Consider the following 22275-nt stretch of genomic DNA (forward strand, 5'->3'; position numbering starts at 1 on the left):
AACCCATATTAGCTGTATACTATTTTTAAATATTTCTGTATCGAACAGTCAAGGTTCTCTCTTCAACAGGAAACCATTGCAGTCTTTTTAAGGTGTGGGTGAAATGGGATCTATTTCTGGCTGTCCCTTTCGTGAGTCTTTCTGGATGATTTTAAACTCTCTTATCTCTTTAGCCATCCAGCTGTTTTACTTTAGAGTGAGACAACTAAAATCCACTCACTTTTTGATTACCTAAAACTGACAATTGCATCACTGTCAACACTAAATGAGAATTGAGAAACAGAAGCGTATCATCCGCATGAGCATGGAATTCAAAGGCCTGACCTTCAAGAATTTCATGGAGGGTTTCATGCATTTATTAGAGAGCATTGAGGATGCTGTTGACCTCTGCAAAACACTAGAAACAGCTCCCCGTTGATGTTCTTTTAAGCCAAAGGAACTAATAGATGAGGCATCAGCTGATAATAGACTTTCTCTAAGAATCGTATGAGTAACTGTATAAAATTCAGCCGATGGAACATGATTCTCTGTTCAGAACATTTCGGGGCTAATATAGAGTTTGCGGCTGGTACTCCATTACAAATAAGACAGCGATTATGATTATTATTATTACTATATCAATCAATCAATCAATGGGCCGGAGCGGAGGGAACTGCCATCAGACAGGAGGAGACACTAGGGTTGAGGAAGATGCCCATAGCCGCGCAGTGGGAAGAGCTACTTCAGGCGCTCAGGCATGCTGAGGAGGGAGATGGGAGGGATGAGCAGGCAGGGGGGGGGGTCGACGCCACGACGGGCAACAGGAGATCCGTCGGAGTGATCTCGTAGGGTGCCACGCACAACTTACACCTCAATTGAGCGATGTGGGAATACGCACCTAAACGCACGATTATGTGCCGCATGTTATTCACTCCACACCATCAGGGGAGAGGGGGACTACACGGGGGGCAGGGACGGTGATAGGAACAACAGAGCTGGTCTACTTTTGAGGTGGTTGAGGTTTTCTATGTTTGTTTCATTATTGTTTTTGGAAAGTAGCTATGGATTCGGCTGAGGGACTCAACGGGGTATCCTGACGTGCTCCTGTGGGGGCATGAAGGACTGCACATATCAATGTTTAAGATTTGTGCCCCATTAGGGGATCAGTTCACCTGGGTGGAGTTTCCATGCTGCGACCCAACTATGTTCCTATTATGTGCACTACGTAATGCTGTTTCAATAAGGGAACTCGTATGTCAGTGAACCGAATTTTTGTATTTGTGTTGGGAAAAATTAATAAAAACAGATGATAAAAAAAAAAAAAAATCAATCAATCAATCATAGCATTTGTAAAGCGCACTACTTATCTGTGAGGGTCTCAAGGCGCTGGGGGGGGGTGGGGAATGCTGCTACTGCTCGAAAAGCCAGGTCTTGAGGAGTCTTCTGAAGGTCAGCAGGTCTTGGGTCTGCCGTAGGTGGATGGGGAGGGTGTTCCATGTCTTGACGGCGAGGTGGGAGAACGCTCTGCCACCGGAGGTCGCTCTTCGGATGCGGGGGACTGTGGCGAGGGCGAGGTTGGCGGAGCGGAGCTGGCGGGTGGGGGTGTAGAAGCTGAGTCGTCTGTTGAGGTATGCTGGTCTGGTGTTGTGGAGTGCCTTGTGTGCGTGGGTGAGGAGCTTGAAGACTTATATAGCCCGAACTGTCACCTAGGGAGTAGCCTGGCACTCACAATCAGAGACCAATCCAGATATGTGCAGAGACCAAGAGCTTATAAAGCCAGGTTTGATAACACTATTACAGTGCATTAGGATACAATGCATGTAAGAATATGGGTTAGATATCAATCACAATTGTCCCAGTTTACCCTTCTGCCAAACTCTAAATCAGGCGCTCAGTCTCAAAAATTAAGAAGCATTGTTCGGTGTCTCTGCCTCATGTAAAATGTGGCTGCCGTTTCCCCAATAAATTGACAGATCATGTCCAAGCATTTTTTTCTTTCAATGAGAGGATTGATCCATCCCTGCGTTAGTGAAGCAGGCTTAGTTTGGTAATGATCATTGAGAAAGTATGGACAGATTCATTTGGTTAACAGGGACAATACATTTCCACAAAACGTAATGTACATTTGGTATAATGTCTAGCAAATTCCTGATCTCCTGTATCTTATATAGATGTTCTGATCTCAAGGTGGAATCACCTCAATATATTTGGTGTTAATCTTCTAGACACGTGACCAAAGAGGACACGTATGCAGCTGTATAGAATGTATACTGATGCACACTGTCGGTTTGTCAGCTTTTTATGTATCCTTTCATACACTGTTAATCACAACAGAGCCGCTCCCAGTGAGGTGTCCTAAGTGCTAATGTTTCTCAATTTGTGAGTGCAGGCATCTCACAAAAAGGGAAGGACTGGTCTCACACTCTAACTGCTGCTTTCCCTTTGCCACCGCTCCAGATCCCCAAGAATTGGGGTCCAACGCCGGCATATGTGGGCTTATAGACCTATAGAAAAATCAAGACCAAGAGATACAGATGAGCATGAAGCATTACTTGGAGCATCTATGCCACGGGGCGGTATTCTGACTTACTGCTGTCATATTCGAAATTCAGGCAACCGTTCATTCCACATCTGTTGATTATTCATAAAGTCATTCACAAAAAGCAAAACACCCATACATATTAAAGGGAAAGGAATGATGCCTGTGAGCTGGCTCCGAAAATGAAAGGGTCTCTTATTCTTTCTATGATGTATTGAGAGAGAGAGAAAAAACTCTGATGGCATAGCCGGGCTGAAAGGAGTTGGTTGCTATAGTAGTGATTTCACTTTAAGCAAGTCGGTCTCCAACCATATTGAAAGACAGAAAAAACTTACTACTTTAAGGCTGTCTAAGAAACGCCTGAACAGCAAAATGTGATGGGTAGAGGGTCCCTTTTAAATTACTCTCGGTCGCACTCCAGTCCATCTTTTTGCCTTGATCTCAGCTCCAATACCTGCTTTCCTGCACCATTATACATGTCCACATGATGGCGCCAGATTATAAGAAAAGGCCTTACAAATGACTGTTGCAAGGGGAGGAGGAAACCCCAAACATTTTGGAGCGGTATCTCACAACGCATGTGCTGGAGCTCCCCCGGGGCCCAGTAAAGTGGCTAGAACCTCCTATTGTAACCATCCTTAAAAGAGCATAGCCAGGGCTTTAAGTGGGATGAAAAAACTGGAGGGTCTCTCAAAGGGGCGTGGCCAATGTAATTAAGGGCGTGGCTTAAAACACGATCTAAAAATCTGTGCTGAGCATAGTGTGCCGCCCGACTTGTATTTTGCTGTTTCTGTCATCGCATCTAAATATATTACAACACGTAACATACCTACAACAAGTCAGGACTATTGACTTTGTCAATGGTTGTTAGTTGCATTAGATAAAAAAGCAGCAACTATGGCTTTTATATAATATTGAAAAAGCTTCCACTTAAAGCCCTGGTGACACCACGATGATGTTGCTGCTCCTGAGTTTCAAAATGAGAAGGGAAATCCAGAGAGAAAATGACTCTCTTTAAAGGATTTCCCTTCTCCTCACTTGGCATGACCTCATGCCATAACTTTTCCACTAGTGAGAAGTGAGCAGTGTGAGCAGCGCACACATCGATGTGCCTACTGTCACTGAAGTCCGGAAAAAAATGGAACGCTGTGCTAGGGTTCAAAACAGAGCCCGATAGAGACCCATTTTGGGGCCCCCTTTAAAAAACTGCCAGTGCTCAGACCCGGTGAGACCCGGCCCACTTAAAGCCCTGAGCATAGCCATTTCTAATATCAAATTCAATGTCATCATTTAATTGAAAATTTGATTTCTGTAAATGTGCCTTTCTGTGCCTATGGCGGGACACTTAGTTAATGGTACAATAACTACAGTGTGCACCTATCTAAAGAAGGCATAGTTATTGGGCTGAAGTGGTTACGCTTGTTTTTATTAGAATTTCTTAAAAAACCCTCTAAAATCCATATGCTCTGAGCTATCAGAGGAGTTTTCTTGCGGATCCTAAGTGCCCATGTACACAGACATCTACATTGTATACCGCCTTCTTCAAACAGGATTCTCCAACAGACCCATGACCAGGTATTCCACAGCAGAATACCTGATGGTAGGAGAGTCACTGAATGATCACATGGACTTCAGTGGTGACCCCTGTGATGTATCGTGTGATTCTCAAAGCCAAACTCTTTGCAGCCACTGGTCTTCACCACAAAGACTAGCAGAAATTACTGAGGTGACTGAGTTGCAGGCCTAGCAGTGGAGACTGCTATAGACTCCTGCCCCCCATTAAAGATCATCAGACTATTGTACTGGAGGGAAGTTTCCTAAATACTGAATGCAACTGAGTCCTCAGCATCATTTGTAAGAGGGTAGATGGTATCAGCACACGAGGACCGTCTGGTTGCAAAGAATTCTGCCGACCCCCGAGGTGGGGAGAGGGGACTTGGTCCTTAGCGTGTCAAATTTGGTGAACCGCCTTGTCCACTGAGTGAAATACATTCAAAATGTTCAGACATCCAGCTATAATCACAGATCATTATAAATAACTTGATTAGGAGCTGCTAAGTTTATCCTCATGAAGATAAGAACTTTGGCGAAGAAGTGTAGATGGAATGCATGGATGATTAGCAATAACTAATCCAAGTAATTGGTTTCATCAATAAAACACAATACAACAAACCATCAACCTGATACAAAAATCACAGTTTCACCTCTGACTCCATTGTTATTCAAGCCCTTTTGCTGCTGTGTTTCCAGTGCTGCCAGATTCATGATACTAAAGTGTTTGTGAGAAAGGACCCTTAATGTTAAATTAGGTTATTTTATGTTTCGTTATGTTGTACCATGTTATGTTGTGTTTTGTTCTGCTATGTTGCACAAGTTTTATCCGCAAAAGCTGATTTTCGGTTGAACTTTCTTTGGCTCTTTAGGAATTACTATGTATGCGGTTGGGGTAGGGAAGGCAGTAGAGGATGAGCTGAAGGAGATTGCATCGGAGCCTGTCCATAAACACTTCTACTACACATCTGACTTCACTGCAATCAATCACATTGCTGAAGACTTGAAACTGAATGTCTGTCCAGGTTTGTACCCATTGAAGTATATATACCTTCATGCCACACCGAAAAACACAAAAGCGACAAGCAAAATACCTTAAGTGAAGGAAGTGGGTACGCAAACAATTCTCATGGACAAAAACGCTGTCCGGCACAGGGTTTTATACTCTATTCAGAACTGTCAGAACACTTTTTAGTTGCAACAAATATGTCAGGTACTTTGGTGGGGTCAGTGCCTTCCTCAGGTGCCCACAAAAGTGGGATTCAGTGAATCATACCAAGTGATAATCATAGGATAGGTTGGCGCCAGGCTGGTCATTCAACCACTCTGGCATTTTCTCAGTGAGGTACAGGCTAGGGGGCTGCTCTCAGCAAGTTGGGCTGCCATTACCCAGCCCTATCCCGAGTGCCTCGTTCTAGCCATGGCCACCGGCAAAGTGGGGCCGGTTTGACCAAATTTGCCAGGTTCATTTTAGTCTCCGGTCCGGCCCTGAGGCAGGTGCCGGAGTCTTTGCGTGCAGTACACGTTCTCGCGAGAGCTACTCAGTTGGATGCTCCCAGAACCAGCAGTTGGGGCCTCTCTTGCTCACACTGGCTTAGGCAGGAGTAGCAGAACTCTGGTAGTAGAAAGAAAAATATTGTTTTCATTTGGATTAAAAGGGGTGGCTGCAAGCATATACATATTTTATTACACTTTCCAATTCATTTCAGCTTTCATACAGAAGAGAATTACTCAACTCGAAAGCATAGCAATGTTGACGTTTACACACAGCTCCTACTTATGCATGTTGCACATTTTTGAATTCTGTAGTAAGATGTTGTTATTGTTCTATGGAATAGTGCTCATTTACTTTTTCTTAGACTGACTAAAGAATGAGCACACTTTACACACATGGCCCACGCTATAACAAAGAAGTGAGCAATAAACCCTGAGGCATCCTACCAAAATGTGTACTTCAAATAAATAGGGCTTGACTGCAAACTACAATTTACCCAGGTAAAAATGGACAGGCAGGTCCCAAAGAGCTTGAGACCACGACTAGAATGGGGTTAGGGTATATTTCATGGCTGGGTCATGGCAGCCCCTCCAACTCTGAAAGCAGCTTCCTAGCCTGCAGCCCCCCTGGAAAACACCAGGGTAGCACAATGGCCACTCCGGCCCTGCCCATAAGGATTTGATGCTCTGCAGGTTTCCAGCACGGTGCAGTGGAGGCAAGTTAAGTGTAACTTCCATAACTTTCCCAAAGCTGGACAGTGCATCCACTGTCATACGAAATGTCCCATTGAAATATGCACCAGACAGGGAAGGAGGATAGGAGGAAAAGCAAAAGTATGGGAGGGGGGATATTATTGTTACCACTTTAATATCATAATAAAAGTCTACAGATTGCTTAAGTTACAAATAACCTTTTGGGCAGGCCTTGCATGGTCTTTAGGAAAGGATCTATCACAAATCCTTTAGTCATCCTAAAAGCTCAAAGTCCTACTTTTCAAAGAACCAGTAACAACTTTCATAGATCAATTAGATGCCATAAGAAGTATTCAATATCTTGTAAGTTTCAGGTCTGGACATAAACTATATTTCATGAATGAAAACTTGAACAGCTCAGCTGTGGGCAGCTGTGTTTAAAGGGCCACTCTCTTCATTCAGTTTGGACTCACACTCCAAGTGACTAGGCCATCTTTGTAAGTCCTACTGAACATATGCTGTCTTCACTCTAGCAGCAGGCATGGCAAGGAATGCAACAGGCTGATTGTAATTGGTTTGACAGGGTCTTTGAAAAACTAGGGGAAAGGGTGAGAGGCAGGGGAAGCATTTGCTGCCCAGGGCAGTGTTGTATGGAAAGTGAAAAATTAGTTTTCATATGCATTGCTCTTGCATCAAAGGACGGCATGAGGATTATTTGAATCATAAATTTGTGCTATGTCTTCTTATAAAACCTATATAAAACAAACGATATATTTCACAGATACGATGCTATATTTGTGTTTATATTATACAAGTATAACCTCTTGACGTAGGTTGATCTTGTGCCATGCACAGCAGTTAAACATGTGGGGGCATCTTGGGATGTTTGCCTCTCGCCCCATGCTTTTCCGGGTCACGTGTTGCAAAATGTATCTGTATTCTACAAAGCAGTCCTTATTTGTGAACCATTAACAATGTGTGAAATAACGGCAGCCAGCAATAGGTGGCGCTATATGCTTGGGCTGCTTCCAGATTTTCCCTGGATGTTGTTTCTATTTCAATGAGGTTTTCATGCTGCTGCAAACCCAGAAAGGTGCTTCTTATGAAGTTTGGGACTCAGGCCCCACAAAGCCCTCTGACAGGCACTGAGCCACATTGAGCCTTTCACTGGAAAACTGGAATAGGGCAGTAGAAATGTGCTACGGTTTCTGAAAGAGGACATGAAGAAAATGCACTGTGGATCAAAGTTATTTTATTTTTTTGATGGGATATTTATGTATATCTTCATTAGTGACCAACCAAATGCTCAACTAATGCAAAAATGTTTGTTTTACAGAGGAAGGGCAAGGGGAAGTTGAAGTAAAGAATCCATGTGACTGTGAAAATATTGTCCAATTTCAGACCAGCACGTTTGCACTTTTGCAAAACCTCTCAACAAAACATATCCTTTTATGAAAATGATACCCCTTTGCTTTTTTCCAATGCCTCAATGTGAGCTACTTCAGAATACGGAATGAATGAGTTACTTTTTGATACCAACCTGGAGTAACCAATGCAATTATTCCTCCAACAAGACAGAGAGAAAGAAGAAAGGAAGGAATGGATAGAGGGGGTGGAGTAGGAAACATAGAGATAGAAAATCTATGACAGGCATAAAGTGAATAGTGAGTGAAAGACAGAGGGTGTAATGAAAAGGGCATGGCTGTAAGTAAAAGACAAGAATTCCCAATGTCAATAGGTCTGGCTTTAATGTGCTACACCCTGCACTCACCAAAGCATGCCACTCAGGTGGCATTCACATGGGTTAATCTCTCACCCTGCGCTTATTAAAACACTCTGTTCACCCTGCAGTTACGAAAACACACAGCTCACCTCCTATCCTGCACTCACAAACCTGTCACACACCATGTCCCTTGCACTTTTACACCTCACATTTTACACTCTGCCCTCACATACTGCTCGCCTTATACTCACCCACAACTCACCCACCTCTGACACTGCACACAAACACAGCTCATCTTTAACCTAGACACTGCTCACACATCCCATTATGCACTCAGAAACCACTAAAATGCTACTCACGCTGACCACTCAATCTTCACTCTCCCACATCTCAGCTTCAACACTTCCCACCCTACACTCACACACTGGAACTCTACTTACATGCATCATTCACCCTACTCCTGTGCACTACTCACCCTACGCCCACATACTGCTCACCTTGCACATACACACTGCTCACCCTGCACCTTCACACACATCCCAGCCTGCACTTAGGTGCCTCTCACCTTGAACCCTGATACCACTCACCCTTGAAAACACCATTCACCCTCCAATAAGACTTTCACTCTCACTCAAACACCTCTCACCGTGCACTCAGACACCCCTCATTATCCACACTCACCCTACACTCAGCCATTACCCACCCTGCACTAACACCCCTCACTTTGCACTCACACTTCACTCACCCAAAACTCTGACTGCTCCCCTGATCTCAAAAAAACGCCCAAGCTGCACTCTCACACGATTCATACATCTCTTATTCAGGACTTGGTTGCCGATCACCTACCCATCATTCACCCTGCACTCACGCACCACTTCCACTGAACTCGCCTACTGTTTACAATGAACTCTTAAAAGACTCACCTTGCACTACAAAACACTCACCCTGCTCTCACACACCATTCTTACACCTTTCTGACACAAGCCCCTGCACAGATTCACCACTCTCCCTCCACAGACACACTGGACACACCACTCACAGCTAATGTGCAAAGGCGACACAAGTGAGCCAGTTAGTGTTATTTAAAGAAGGAGTGGGTCAGTGAATTGAGGAGGTGTGTGCCTGCTTTCCAGCACTCTGGATTGATTGGCTACCAGTTCTTGCAGGTGATTAGGATTGACTGGTGTTGTGGGTATTGGTTGGAGGTATCACAGAAGGCAAAACATAAGTGTAGTGTGGCATGCAGTTGGCTAGCCTGGCTAGTCTGACCTCTGTGCTGCATAGCCAAGCTTGAAAGGTATACACAGACTTTCCAGTGCTGCAGATTAATTTCCACCAGATCTTGCAAATACTTGTGACTGGCTGGTGTTGTGGACATTGGCTGGGTTTCTGGGTATTGTTCCAGGCATGCAAGCACTCTTTTAGAGGAAGCCCACAACTTCAACTGTATCAGATCTTGTATTCATGGCTCCCAACATGTAGACTGAGACAATGCCCCTATCTCCTGATGATTTTCACATCACTATCTGGTGAAAGCTGTGCTGTCAAGCTGGACCTTAACAGCATTAGCAAAGCCACTAAGTCTCACCTATAAAAGTTAACCGTCCAGGGAAGACATAGCTTGGCAGTTCGGGCTGGACAGTTCCCATGAGGCACAGGGTCAGACTGATTTGCATATGGCCATGTCTGAACTGGGGTGGCGGAGTGAGCTAAAGAATGATGATGGATTAAACCCAGATCAGTTGACTAGGGGTGAGTGCTTGCAATGTTCAGCGCTCCGTCCATCATCCCCTTTGGTTTTGCTTTGTCAATTTGTTTATAGCCAGGTTGTATACCAGCACGGCTGTAGTGCAATGCGTTTGATAGTTAGTTTTTAAAAAAAAGACAGTATAGCAGTGCGCCGCATCACATCATTTTTTTTAACTTTCAGCCAAGATGCATGGCAAGGAGCACTGCTGCATTATAGAGCTTTTTCTAAATTAACTTTCAGACATGTTGCACCTGTACAACATGGCTAAAATAACATTGGCAAAGCGAATGGGTCTCATATGCAAGACTTAACTTACAAGAGATCCAGAGCATGCCACTAAGTAACGTGCATCAATAAATTTTCGGGATTACGAAGGCATTAAAAAGTGCACAAGAAGATTTTGTTTCTTCATATATGCGGACTACAGCATTGAAACTAGATCAACAACAAGTTTTCAACTAATACCTTTGGAGCATTTTATTGCTGGTTCTGTCTTTATTTATCCACATTGAATATATGAATTTACCCAGCTTTCAGACACTAATCTGGAATCAAACACATTAATTCCTATTTAATGTGCTCATAATCCCGATATTTTATACTGTATATTTATACTTTACTTGATGGTGTGCTCCGGATCTCTTGTAATTTGGTTGAGTGTGGCTTCTTTACACACTCTGTGTTCACCTAGTTGGTAGCATAAGTGCGACCTCTGTAGCACCCAACTATATGTGAGTTTCATACCAAACGTTTGGTTTCACATTGCGTGATATTTGTTTTAGGATGTGTGGTTGGTTCAATCACTACTACCATTTGTAAAGTCATCATATGCAAGACATATTGGCCTTGCAATCACCCAAGTTCCAAACTGTATAGGACATGACGTCAGATTCTGTAGTATGACTGCTTTACCTCCACACCTCCTGTGTGATACTTGCCTCCAGCTACAATCTAATGGCCTATATATGTGAAGTGAGCCATTTAGTCATTTATTAACTGGCTACATTGCACAGCAAACTTGGTTCATTAACCCTGTGGAATCTGTCAAAGTGAGATTGATGGTGAAAATCTTAGAGTGCTGTGTTGAAACATTCACCCTAAGGAAAATAGATGTGGCAGCGCTGGAAGGGAAATGGGACAGGTGGCCGAGCGTGCTCGGAGCAAATGAGAAGATACACCTCAGAAGGACAAAACATATTCTGAATAGTTTATATTATAAAGTTCCATGGTTGCTTTGGAAGAAAACCGCATGGTGCTTACAAGCTGTAATCATGATGGAGGCATAGGCCATGCATAGGGCAAATTTTATGGTTCATCTACAAAGCAGCCAAACTGCCACATTTATAGACTGCGGCTGGTGCAATAGGTGTTTTACCCACAAAACCTCACGCCTTCCAGAGGCAACTCTGTAGGAAAAACAAAGGTAGAGTAATAAAAAAGTACTATGACACGGTGGGGAAAGGGAGAGGGTGTACGAGCGAGCAATGATGATGGGGAAGGGTGGGGGGATGGGGGCAGCAACAAGGAGAAGGGGTGGTTGGGAGGTGGAAGGAAAAATAGTACCTCAATCATAGTGCGAGCAGTGGACGTACAATAATTGAGTTGAATCAATCTGAGCTTGGTCCATGCTCCACAGAAAGGAAAGGAAGTGATGCTTGGTATGCACTGGCCAATTAGTGCTCATCAAAGAAGAATGACAATGAATTAATTGAATGGTAAGCAATAGGCAAGCTCCAAGCCCTTTACTGTCAACAATTTGTCTCGCATGAGAGAGTCCAAGCACTGTTGCAGGATCGACCTAAAAAGTGAGGCGCATAAGAGGTAGACAATAAAACAAAGCACGAGGTGCAATTGTAAACTGGAAGGAAGGAAAGAAGAGAGACTGATAGCGAATGTGAGAGAGATAGCATAGGGGGAGGAAGGAAGGAACGATGGGGAGAAGGAAGGAAGGAAAGGGGGAAGGAAGGAAGAGGAGAAGGAAGGGTGGAATCCTATCTTTAATCCTTGCCCAGCACAATCTAATGTTTATCTGCAATTAGAATCTAAATGACTCATTGAAAACAGCAGACACATCAGGATAATATACTATAATGTCATGTACACTTCCAAAAAGCTATATTTAACAGGACCCATAGGGTGTTAGTCTTGTCTGCAGGTTGTTGCTGCTATCTCCTGACCTATATAAAGTGGTTTGAAAGTGACACTAGCTACGCAGGTGAACTTGTGCTTTTTCTAGTTAAGATAAATCAGCTTTATGTGATATTAGGAAACACTTGTAGATGATGTGTTAAGAAGTGACCAAGAACCAGGTAGTTCAAGCTGGAGGAGATGATTGCATAACCAACTACTTTATGAGTGGCTACCAGTAAAACAAGCACTCATTTCCTGCTATCATTTCACTTGGGCAAAAACAGGAATGACTTTTAACTGGGTTGAAAGGTAGAGTCAAAACCATGACCACCAGAGTGGAACACTAATCTGTTTTTTAGACAGGAGAGGGTGGGAAAGACTCTAGGGGCACATTATAGTTAGGGCATACTGTCCCTGCTTGCGCAATGGCACACTTTTACATGTAATGTGTTGCCCCCCCAGGGCAGCTGCAAACTAGCACATTAGTAGAAGGCATTGCTGCTCTTTCAAGCAGCCATTCCAGCTTTCACAAGGCTGGTGGCACCAAACTTGCACTTCATGGGAGGAACGATATCCCCCTGCAGGTAGGTGCAGTGAGAGATTGCACCCACTTGCAGGGCAGTGTTTTTGGGGTGGTCCATAAGTACCCTATTTTCCCTTTTCAAAGGGCGCTGTCGGAGAGCTCACTGAATGTGCTACGTCTCTTGGTGGCATACAATCAGTGCACCTCATGATGGCCTCTTTGTCTCTGCACCCAGATCCTTAATTCTGAGCGAGCATGGAGCACAGGGTTTCCCTCAAGGGGCCATGCCTGCATGCAAATGAGGGAACAGCCCCTTAAGGAAAGCTTAAGCTCTCTGTATTATAGAAGGGGCCACACAAGCATCTGTGGCCAATTCTGTAATACTACAGTGTTCGAGGGGCACAGAAAACAGTGCGTAATCTGTTGCGCCCCCAGTGCATTGTATGTAAAATAGCCCTAGGTGTCGGTAGGAATACCAAATTTCAGTTTTATCACAAATTAGTTCAAGAGAATTTGTGGTCATCCACGCGTGAATGTGGGCATAGATTTCTTGAACTGTGTAGATGAGTCCAAGAGATCCTCATCTAGTGACTTTCATTAGCTGTCACCATCTATTTTGTCGACCAAACTATTTTAAAGCCACATACTAAGACCACAAATGCATTTCTACTACTTAGAGTATCTGTAAAATATTGTTGAGAACAAAAGCATCAATACACAATCAAAGGTGTCTTCTTTTGTTTGCTTGCAATATCCTTGGGTTTTAGGTTTTAGCCTCCTCTAGGTTCTGGTCCTTTCCTTTGCAATCCTTTTATTTCAGCACTTCTACTTGGATTATACAGCAGTCCTCCCAGATGAGAGCATCTGCTATGTGCTGCTCCTCTTCATATAAATCCACTGCCCGTGACTTGAAATCTATAAATTCTCACAGCAGTTAAGAGTTATCTTTGTTTATATTTGACAATGAATAAGTGTTCTGATCCTTCCACATCATTGAATGATTGATTGTGGTGAAGGTACTGTTGCCATCATGTCTAATGAGTTAAACTCATATATGTGCCCTCCTTTTATTTATTAAAAAGGGCAGAATCATGAAAAATGTATTGTTTGCCACCTAGACTCCCCCCTGCCCCCTAAAATGGGTGAACCGTGGAAGGAAGTAGAATTCACAGGAGATCCATCCAAAATATGGCCTCAGCTTTAAAGTGTGAACTTTTGCTTTCTTTCGCAGCATCATGTTCTTTCCACCCACCACATGCCCCACCAAATATGAAAACTTATAGAGTCGTTATCATCCTGTGCCTGATATTAGATTTACCTGCAGGAGATATTTTCATTTTTATGACTCTCTTTTAGGGTTGGAATTTCAATCCGTTTATTCTGATTGCTCATTGAAATTATGTTTTCATTTTCTTTTCCAAATAAACTGTTCGTTTTACAATCCCATTCAAAATACATTAATTAAAAATACAATCGTACAGCAGATTCACATGATCATAACAGTAAAATGAAAACATTATTACCGTTTTACTCAGTAGTATCTAGGTTCAAAAAGGGTGTGTTTCATAAACACAATCATTATTTAACAAGGTATACAGGTATCAAGAATACTTCAAAATGGATGTTACCCCGAGTCATGAAAGTACATAGAACAGCTTGAAAAGTAATTTATATATGACAGTAAAGGTGTAAAATGTGTACATTTCTTAAAAGTTTACAGACATGGGCGTCAATTGGGTTTGCAGCTAGTCTTGCTAGCGGTTGTCACGCCCAGTTTATTTTCTGTACTTTTCACTCTTACTCCTCCCACAATGCCTCATTTGGGATCAAATTTAAATCCTGTTATGTTACTGGCGGATTAAAGGGTGCCCGATGTCACTTCCACTACCCCTGGTGTTTTAGTGAATCAGCGTCCACTTTTATAAAGGACGCCACAGCATAGTGGACTCACTGAGGCTTTTTTTTGATAACCTAAAGCAGCAGCTTCTGTGCATGCCCACAGTACAGATTGCTTAATAAGCAGAAGCAATCATTCCTTTTGTGGTGCTTGGTAAATTTGACTGTATAATAACAAGGATATCCTTTCTTTCAAACTAGTACTGTTACAAGGCCATGCCCCTCTCCATACATTCCATACAGTCCACTATACAACTATTCAGTGTTGCTCTTTACATGGTAATTGGTTAAGATTCTTGCTGGACATCTCAACAGTAGAAAATCAACCCTATTTCTCAAACCTTATAGAAAGAACACAACATTTCAGAGTATTAAGCACATTATTATGATTGATCGTGGTAATGTACTTCTTATTTATTGCTTTCAATACAAACATACATAAATTGCATTTTCCAACCCTACACTATATAATCAATAAATGGAAAAGGGTAGGGCAAGCCCCTTATTCATTAGAACTGTGGTATATTTGTCTATCAGATAAAATTGCCTTGTGAATGGATTATCTGGTAATCAAACTGGAAATTACATCATTAAGAAAAAGCATTGAGCCCCTGATAGAACTTGAGATTCCCATACCATGATTACTCTATTCTGGCTTTGTAGAGCAGTTTTTCCGGAAGCCCGACCCTACAATCACTTACAACATTAAAGAACTATCCCAGTCACACATAGACCCATTATTGGATAACATGAAACACAGTGTGCCTCCTTCTACTATCTTCCATTCTTCCTATGTTGAGTCAAGACTTCATGTCCCCAGAGCTCCTCTGGGGCAGCTCCTCCGCTAAGGTGGAGAAGCGTCGCTGCACTGCTCTGAGAGCAGAAAAAAGAAAAAGAAAATGATAATAACTTCATTATTATTATTTAATTTGTCTTTGCTACAGGGCTGGGTTAGGGCGTGGCGGGGTTGTGGTCGGAGCCTGGGAGGAGTGGTGAGTGACCATTCTCAAAGTGTACTTGACTGCTTGGCCATGCGTCTCAGGTTGGCCAAACTGTCATGCACACTTAGCATGTTCCCTACCAAGCAGCATTACACAGCCTGGTGGGGAACATGCCGAGGCCTCCAGTCCCCACAATCTGAGCGCTGAACCAGGGTGCTCAGACCAACCTCAACCCTGCATTGCAGCGTTGTGATTGGCTTAGGGGAACCAATTACAATGCTGCATTACAGCATTGTGATTGGATTAGGAGAGCCCAGGTTCTTCCTGGTTCTGGACATGCCAGGAAGAGAAGGAACGATGGAAAGACAGCAGCAGAAAAATGTAAGTGATTTTTTTTGTTGCTTATTTTTATAACCCCGCCACCCCGTTCCCTGCCAGCCTCCACTGGAGATCCAATAACACTAATCCACCCATCAGATTATATCCACACATGCCGCTATATTAACTCCTCCTATTTTGTCAATAGGCCACGATTGGCGTCCTCATGAACCAATCTTTGATAGCTGTCCTCAATTGATGAGTAAAAGCTATTGCTCCATTTCTCCACCAAACCCTAGCCCAGTCAGTATTTTTAGAGAATTTATTGTGACTATGAGCCAAAACCCCCTTAGCATATTTACCACATTGCAGAAAGTGGATGTTTCCCACATCTCAGAGGTAAATAGTAAGTCATCCATCCAATATTACAAATAAGGCACTACTTTAAAAGCCACTGGGCAAAAATTATAATACCTAATTATTTTTAACAACTAAATGAACCCTTTAGTTGTTACAGTGCAGAAGAAGTTAAGTAGCAATAAAGCAGTGATTGATGTTAGTACATGTTATAAAACCAGAAAAACAAATCATGTGAACATTTGCAAATATTACAATTAAGTGTGGGTGGCAGACTTAACATGCTGGTCTATCTTACTTAAAAAATATTTTTAAACTTTTTGAAAATTAATTGTAATATTCTCTGATTTAAAGAGACTGAGTTTTGAGGATTCTGTTTAGAAGGAGAATATATAAAAGAGGAATCCATTACCTTCAACGTGGAGGAAAGGGTAGTCACCAATTTCAGTATAGAGAAAAAAGAAAACAGCAAATCTGCATATGCACAAGTAAGGCAGGCCGCCCGGTTTCAGACTAGCCTTGCTTATTCCTAGGTGCTTAGTCCCTTCCTCCTGACCCTTCCCATTTCAGAGATATGACATGCAATCTGCCTTTCTCAGCATTAGAAGATGCAAGTATGCTGAGCTTTGGGAGCACCCCACATTGAGGCGAATCGCAACATCTAGGGCTAGCCTTGATGAATACTGGAGAATTAGTCCCATTCTGCTGACCCTTCCTATTGTGAACATATGACCCACAATTGACCTTTAGGAGTTGAAAGTATGCTGAGACCTGCCAGCCAGAAAAAATCTAACTAGCCCCTACCACAATAAGACTTGCATCCAAAGGGGCCTTAAACTGCCCATGCCTGGAGTGATATCAGGAGTTAAAGAATCTAAAGGAGAAACAATTGTGCTAGGGGCCCCAAATTAAATACTTGTTGTTAGAACTGGTGGTCTCTAGTTGGCAGAGGTAGGTGCCTTTGACCAAATAGGGACCCTTGCTTCTAAGTCAGGGAAAGGGGATTACACTACTGGATAACCCCTGCTCACCCCCTAGTTAGCTTGCCACAAGCAGACAGGCTTATCTCAGAGGCAGTGTGTTAAGCATTTGTGAACACATACAGTAATACAGTGAAAACACTACAGATGGACACCCCACAGGTTTTATAAAAATAAGTATTCTTTATATAGACTTAACACAAGACCACAAACGACATAAATCCACAATACTGTACTTTAAATTGGTTTCAAGTTTGTAGAATTAGCTTAGTTCAAGTTGTTGGTAAATGCGACACAGTTCTCACAAAAGTACCTGGATGCGTAACGCAAAATAAACAAAAGGCTCGCAGCGTTGGAGATGCGTCGGTTCCTTGCTTCGGGGAGATGATGCGTTGCGCCTCAATGCTTGCGCAGAGTAGGGGATGCGTCTTGATCCTTACCGGAGAGGAGGTGATGCGTAGATTCTCGTGCTGCAATGCAACAATCCGGTGCGATGCGATAAGATGGCGCCCTTGATGCAACGACGTTGAGATGATGCAACACGCCCTGGCATCCTTGCGATGACTCTCGTACTTTGGAGTTGTGACAGGCCCTGCGACACGCTTCTCCGATGATGCGACGGCGACCCTTATGGTTGTGACGCGCTTCTCCGGTGATGCGACAACAGACAGCTGCGACGAAGGCTCGCTTCTGGGAGATGCGGCGGCGGCACGCTTCTCCGGCGATCTGATGACTACAGATGCGGCGGCGACACGCTTCTTCTCGTTGCATCACGCTTCCAGCTCCCAGCGACACGCAGGCTTCTGCAGATAGAATTCCCAGCAAGGAAATTCAGAGGGGAGCTGGTGGTGAAGTCTGTTGTGTCTGAGACTTCAGCAGGAGGCAAGCACAAGTTCAAGCCCTTGGAGAAATATTCTGCAAGATGATGAAGTACACACAAAGTTCCTTCTCCTCTCCTTGGCACTGAAGACACCACTGTAGGCCAACCCAGCAACACAGCACACTGGCAGGGGGTGGGCAGTCCACTCCTACAGCGTCCTTCGGTTCTTCGTCTTGGCAGAGGTTTCTTCTTGTTGTTCCAGAAGTGATCTAAAGTCTTGGGGTTTGGGTCCTCATACTTATAACAGGTTTCTCTTTGATCTCTGAAGGCAGAGAGGCCTTTGCCTAGTCCAAACCAGTTCTGGTCAGTCCTGGAGCACTTTGTTTACCTGACTCCTTCTTTCCTTTCAGAGTGCAGGGCAGAGACATCAGACACACCACAGGAGGTGGAGCCAGCATTGTGGAGGGAAGGCACAGCTCTATTCAGGTCCCAGGTGCAACTCCTCCCTCCCATCTAGATGCAGATCTCTCTATTCACCACTGGGCTGCCTCACCCTGTCTCCTGGAATTCCCCAGCCCTGTCACTCAAACTCCAGACACTTAATACACAACCTAGCAGAGGCAGGTTTGGACAGTTAAGCAAGAAAATACCTACTTTCTAAAAGTGGTATTTTCAAACACAGAATGTTAAAACCTACTTCACTAAAATATGTATTTCATCATTCTGAGTTCAGGCATACTAAATTTGAATTTCTACCATGTTCCCTGAGTCAGTTCGGATTATAAGATGTAATAATCAAACTTCCCATTCTGGCCTATGGAGAACAGGTAGCCTTGCAATAGTGAAAAACGAAAATGGCTGTAATTCACTATTAGGACATGCCACACACACCAGGTCATGTCCTACCTTATAATTACAATGCACCCTGCCCTTGGGCCTACCATAGGGGTGTCTGATATGAAGATAAGGGAAGGTTTAGGGACTGGCAAGTGGGTGCACTTGGTCAGTCAGCATGGCAGCACCAGACTGCACATAGGCTCTGCAATGGCAGACCTGAGACACACTTTACAAGCTGCTTCTGTGGGTGGTACAACCAGTGCTGCAAGCCCACCAGCAGCATTTGATTTACAAGCCCTGGGCACACATGGTGCACTGTACTAGGGTCTGACAAGTAAATCAAATAACCCAATTATGGAGTCACTAATCAATACATCAATTTAACATAGGGAGCACTTGCACGGTGGCACTGAATGGCAGTGGCACCTTGCCCAAAGCATCAAAACATATCAAAAACAGAGGAGGCAATCAGAAAAAATGGAAGGGAGACTCACGCCAATGGTACCAGGTCTAACACTTGTGAATTTGAGTATATATGAAACATGATACTACTAAGTTAAGCATTTTGCTAAATCAGCCCAGTAATAAGCTTGCAGATTATTAAGTTTAAAGACTGATATTGTTCCAAACTTTGATGCGTGGGTTAAATGGCAGTGACTGCTTGATAAATATCTGTGGTGTCGATCAATAGGTAATCAGCATAGGCCATAACTATAGGTCTTTCATGAGAAATTATTGTTGGAGGTAATTTGTGTCCTTTTGGAGAGATATTATAAATGAATCCTATAAAGAGTGTATAGAAACAGTAATAAGTGATATCTGTGGTAGCAGTGATTAATGGCAATCTTCACAAGTGCCCTTGGAAATATTGAAGCTGGCTGAAGAGTATCCATTGATTGTCAATATAGTGTGGGGTATTGGTACAGTGTTTGAATCCACCTTATAAATTGTTTAGGGGGACCTTTACATATAATAAAGCCCACACAAATGCCAACTTTCAGGACTACTGTAAAGTTAGTACAACTTACAGTTTCTCCACAGAGATGAAACCATGCTGGCAGGGTGAAAGTATATACACCATAATCTTGCTTAAACTGTTAACTAGTATTCATGGGTAAATGTTGCTATCAGCAGTGAACAGAGATATAGGTCGATATGAACCCTTTCATTTTTTGCATTATCATTTTTTTTCATAAAAATGTTATTTGTGCAAACCGCTAAGATGAAGAACCTAGTGAATATCTTTAATTAGATACAGATAACAGAAGAGTTTTCCTCACATAGTGTAAAATTCACTAGGTATGTATGGTATTGATAACAGTAGTTATTGCAGTGGGAATGGTAGATGTTATTCATAAATCATTACAAGATACTAATCTCATTGCATAAATGTGAAGTGGGAATGGTAGATGTTATTCATAAATCATCACAAGATACTAATCTCATAACATAAATGTGAAGTTCTTTCAACAGAATACATAAAAAGTTGAAAAAATTGAGAGACTGGCAGAATGTTTGACTATTTGAACAAATTCAACATGTGTTGACATTGAGCATTAGTCCTGCTCATGCAGGCTTCAGGAAATTACTTTTTCACTCACTTTATGCGTACATGGTCATGGATACTATTATTTCAGCAATATTAATGATACATTAATTAGATGATTCCGTAGATTCCTAAAATATTTCTAATATGAAAGATAAGTGAAATTTTTTGAGTTTCACTATGAAAGAATAATGGAATATGATGAGAGAATGTTGTACATTGTACTGCACATTCCAATGATAATTGTTGACATAAGTGGAGGATGAGAAAAGAAAAGTGAGAGGAGCGAGAAAATACTGTTAAATATGAAGTATAACTAATAGGCAAATTAAACAGGATCTGGCATATTATGCTATTATTGAATAACCTATACATTTAGAGCTTCATATGTAATGCACAAGTTGTGATGCTGCATTACTGTTTTGAAAATCATAATTTATTGTGCTACTATTATTGTCATTATTTTAATTCCCTTAATAAGAACACTTTCTCAGATGACAGCAAGACTTGAAGCTTTGGAGAACCAACTTGCCAGCAAAAAATAAAATTTAAAAACACTCACTTGAAACATCAACAAAGTAAAATAATTTACTATAGCTATATAATGTATCTTTGATATTCAAAAATATGTGCTAAGATGTTCTGGAGTAATATTTTAATATTCATTTCTTTATCTTGATAAAGATGGTAAACAAAAATATTGAAAACTGTCATATTTAATTTTAATACAGCCCTGTTATGAAAATGAATTCCTAAAATGTACAATACATCTCAATATTTGTATCAAAGTATGGTGTGTGTAGAAATTGTCTGAATGTACATGTTAGAAATTGTTTAACATATGTTAATATGTTTGAGGAGAAAAATGGACTAAAGCATATTAACTAATAAAAATGAAATGACCGTGTCACCACCTTTTTTGCCTCAAAATGACTTTTGCTTTTTATTGAAAATATTTAATTGCACCTGCTAAACTCAAGAATACTACAGAATCTTAAGAGGAGGAAGACAGCACTTTAATCATGTGATGAAAAAGTGTGAGCTTGCAGATAATACAATATCGCAATTAAATTTAAACTGTGCATGATATTGTGCTGTGCTACATGCAATCTACACTCCAAATCTCCGAGACACACAAAAGAGACTGGTATCAATGATATTGAGACAAAACCAAGAGTTAACAGTGAACAACGACAGAGGCTGGGTACATATTGTATACAAACCATGCATCCTATTTAGAAAGGTCTAGAAATATTTGGACGTGATGGGCAAGGGCAAATGTATGTTTCACAAAAATATGGGCTTATTTAGCCAGCACGTGCAACTTGCAGATGTTAAAGATGCCAGAGGTTTTGTGCTTTAAAGAATTTCTCTCAATTTTCAGTTTTCTTTTAGTGTCAAATTCATTATTTTTCAAATCAATTGTCCAGTTGTTACAAGCACAGTGACCATACTTATGAAAAGTGGGTAAAATTCCATTTTCAAATGTCCTTTCCACTTAGAGGCAGTCTTTTTGCATGCTGAAGTTTGGTAAATTTAAATACATTGTGGCTACATTTGTTCCATTGTTGCTGTACTGGATGTATCTTCCTTAGGTGGAAGTTTCACATTAGCAGAGAGAATTAAAAATGCACCGTTCACAACAGATACTAGTATAAAAGTGGACTAAAAACATTATTTCATTACATGCAGAATGGGAAAGAAATACAGTAATGCTGACCAAAGGATCCAACTTGCCTCACTGTGGTTCCACATCTACAGAATACTGTCACAATTGATTCCAATGGCAAGAGTGACATATACACAATAATGTAAAAAAAAATATTTAACACACTGGTACAGTCACCTTTATATACCTACGTACAATATTTTATAATAAGGGTCTATGTGAGTTTATCCAATAGAGGGAAAGGAATTCATTCAATATGCCAGAAACACCAGGGCAGGCAACCACTCATGGATGCATTTCCCTGAAGAACCCATGCCTAATAGTACATATACAATTCTTAGAAATGCAAACACCACCAAGAAATGAATAACACAGCTCTATACCTCCAAAGCAGCAAATGCACCACTGTAACACTAAAGGTTAAAGAAAAATGGGAAAACATTGTGGTAGGAGTTTACAAACAAGAACTGGAAAGATATATGTCAAATGACCCTGGAAAAATCTAGTAATGAAAGATTCAAATTGACAC

At 42.0% G+C, this 22275-nt stretch overlaps 1 protein-coding gene across 6 annotated transcripts in view; it reads left to right on the top strand.

The window, feature by feature from the left end:
- MATN4 (matrilin 4) overlaps positions 1–20994 on the top strand; it is a 170224-nt gene extending 149230 nt beyond the window's left edge. For all 6 annotated transcript variants that reach the window (XM_085619077.1, XM_085619078.1, XM_085619079.1 and 3 more), the window contains 3 exons: positions 4942–5094; positions 7593–7695; positions 20562–20994. In XM_085619077.1, the coding sequence (XP_085475203.1) occupies positions 4942–5094; positions 7593–7695; positions 20562–20622 (317 nt within the window). In that variant the 3' untranslated portion in view covers positions 20623–20994. The remainder of the gene's footprint in view (positions 1–4941; positions 5095–7592; positions 7696–20561) is intronic.
- The last annotated feature ends 1281 nt before the right edge of the window (positions 20995–22275 follow it).

The sequence above is a fragment of the Triturus cristatus genome, chromosome 7 (genome assembly GCF_964204655.1).
Source record: "Triturus cristatus chromosome 7, aTriCri1.1, whole genome shotgun sequence".
NCBI classification, from domain to species: domain Eukaryota; kingdom Metazoa; phylum Chordata; class Amphibia; order Caudata; family Salamandridae; genus Triturus; species Triturus cristatus.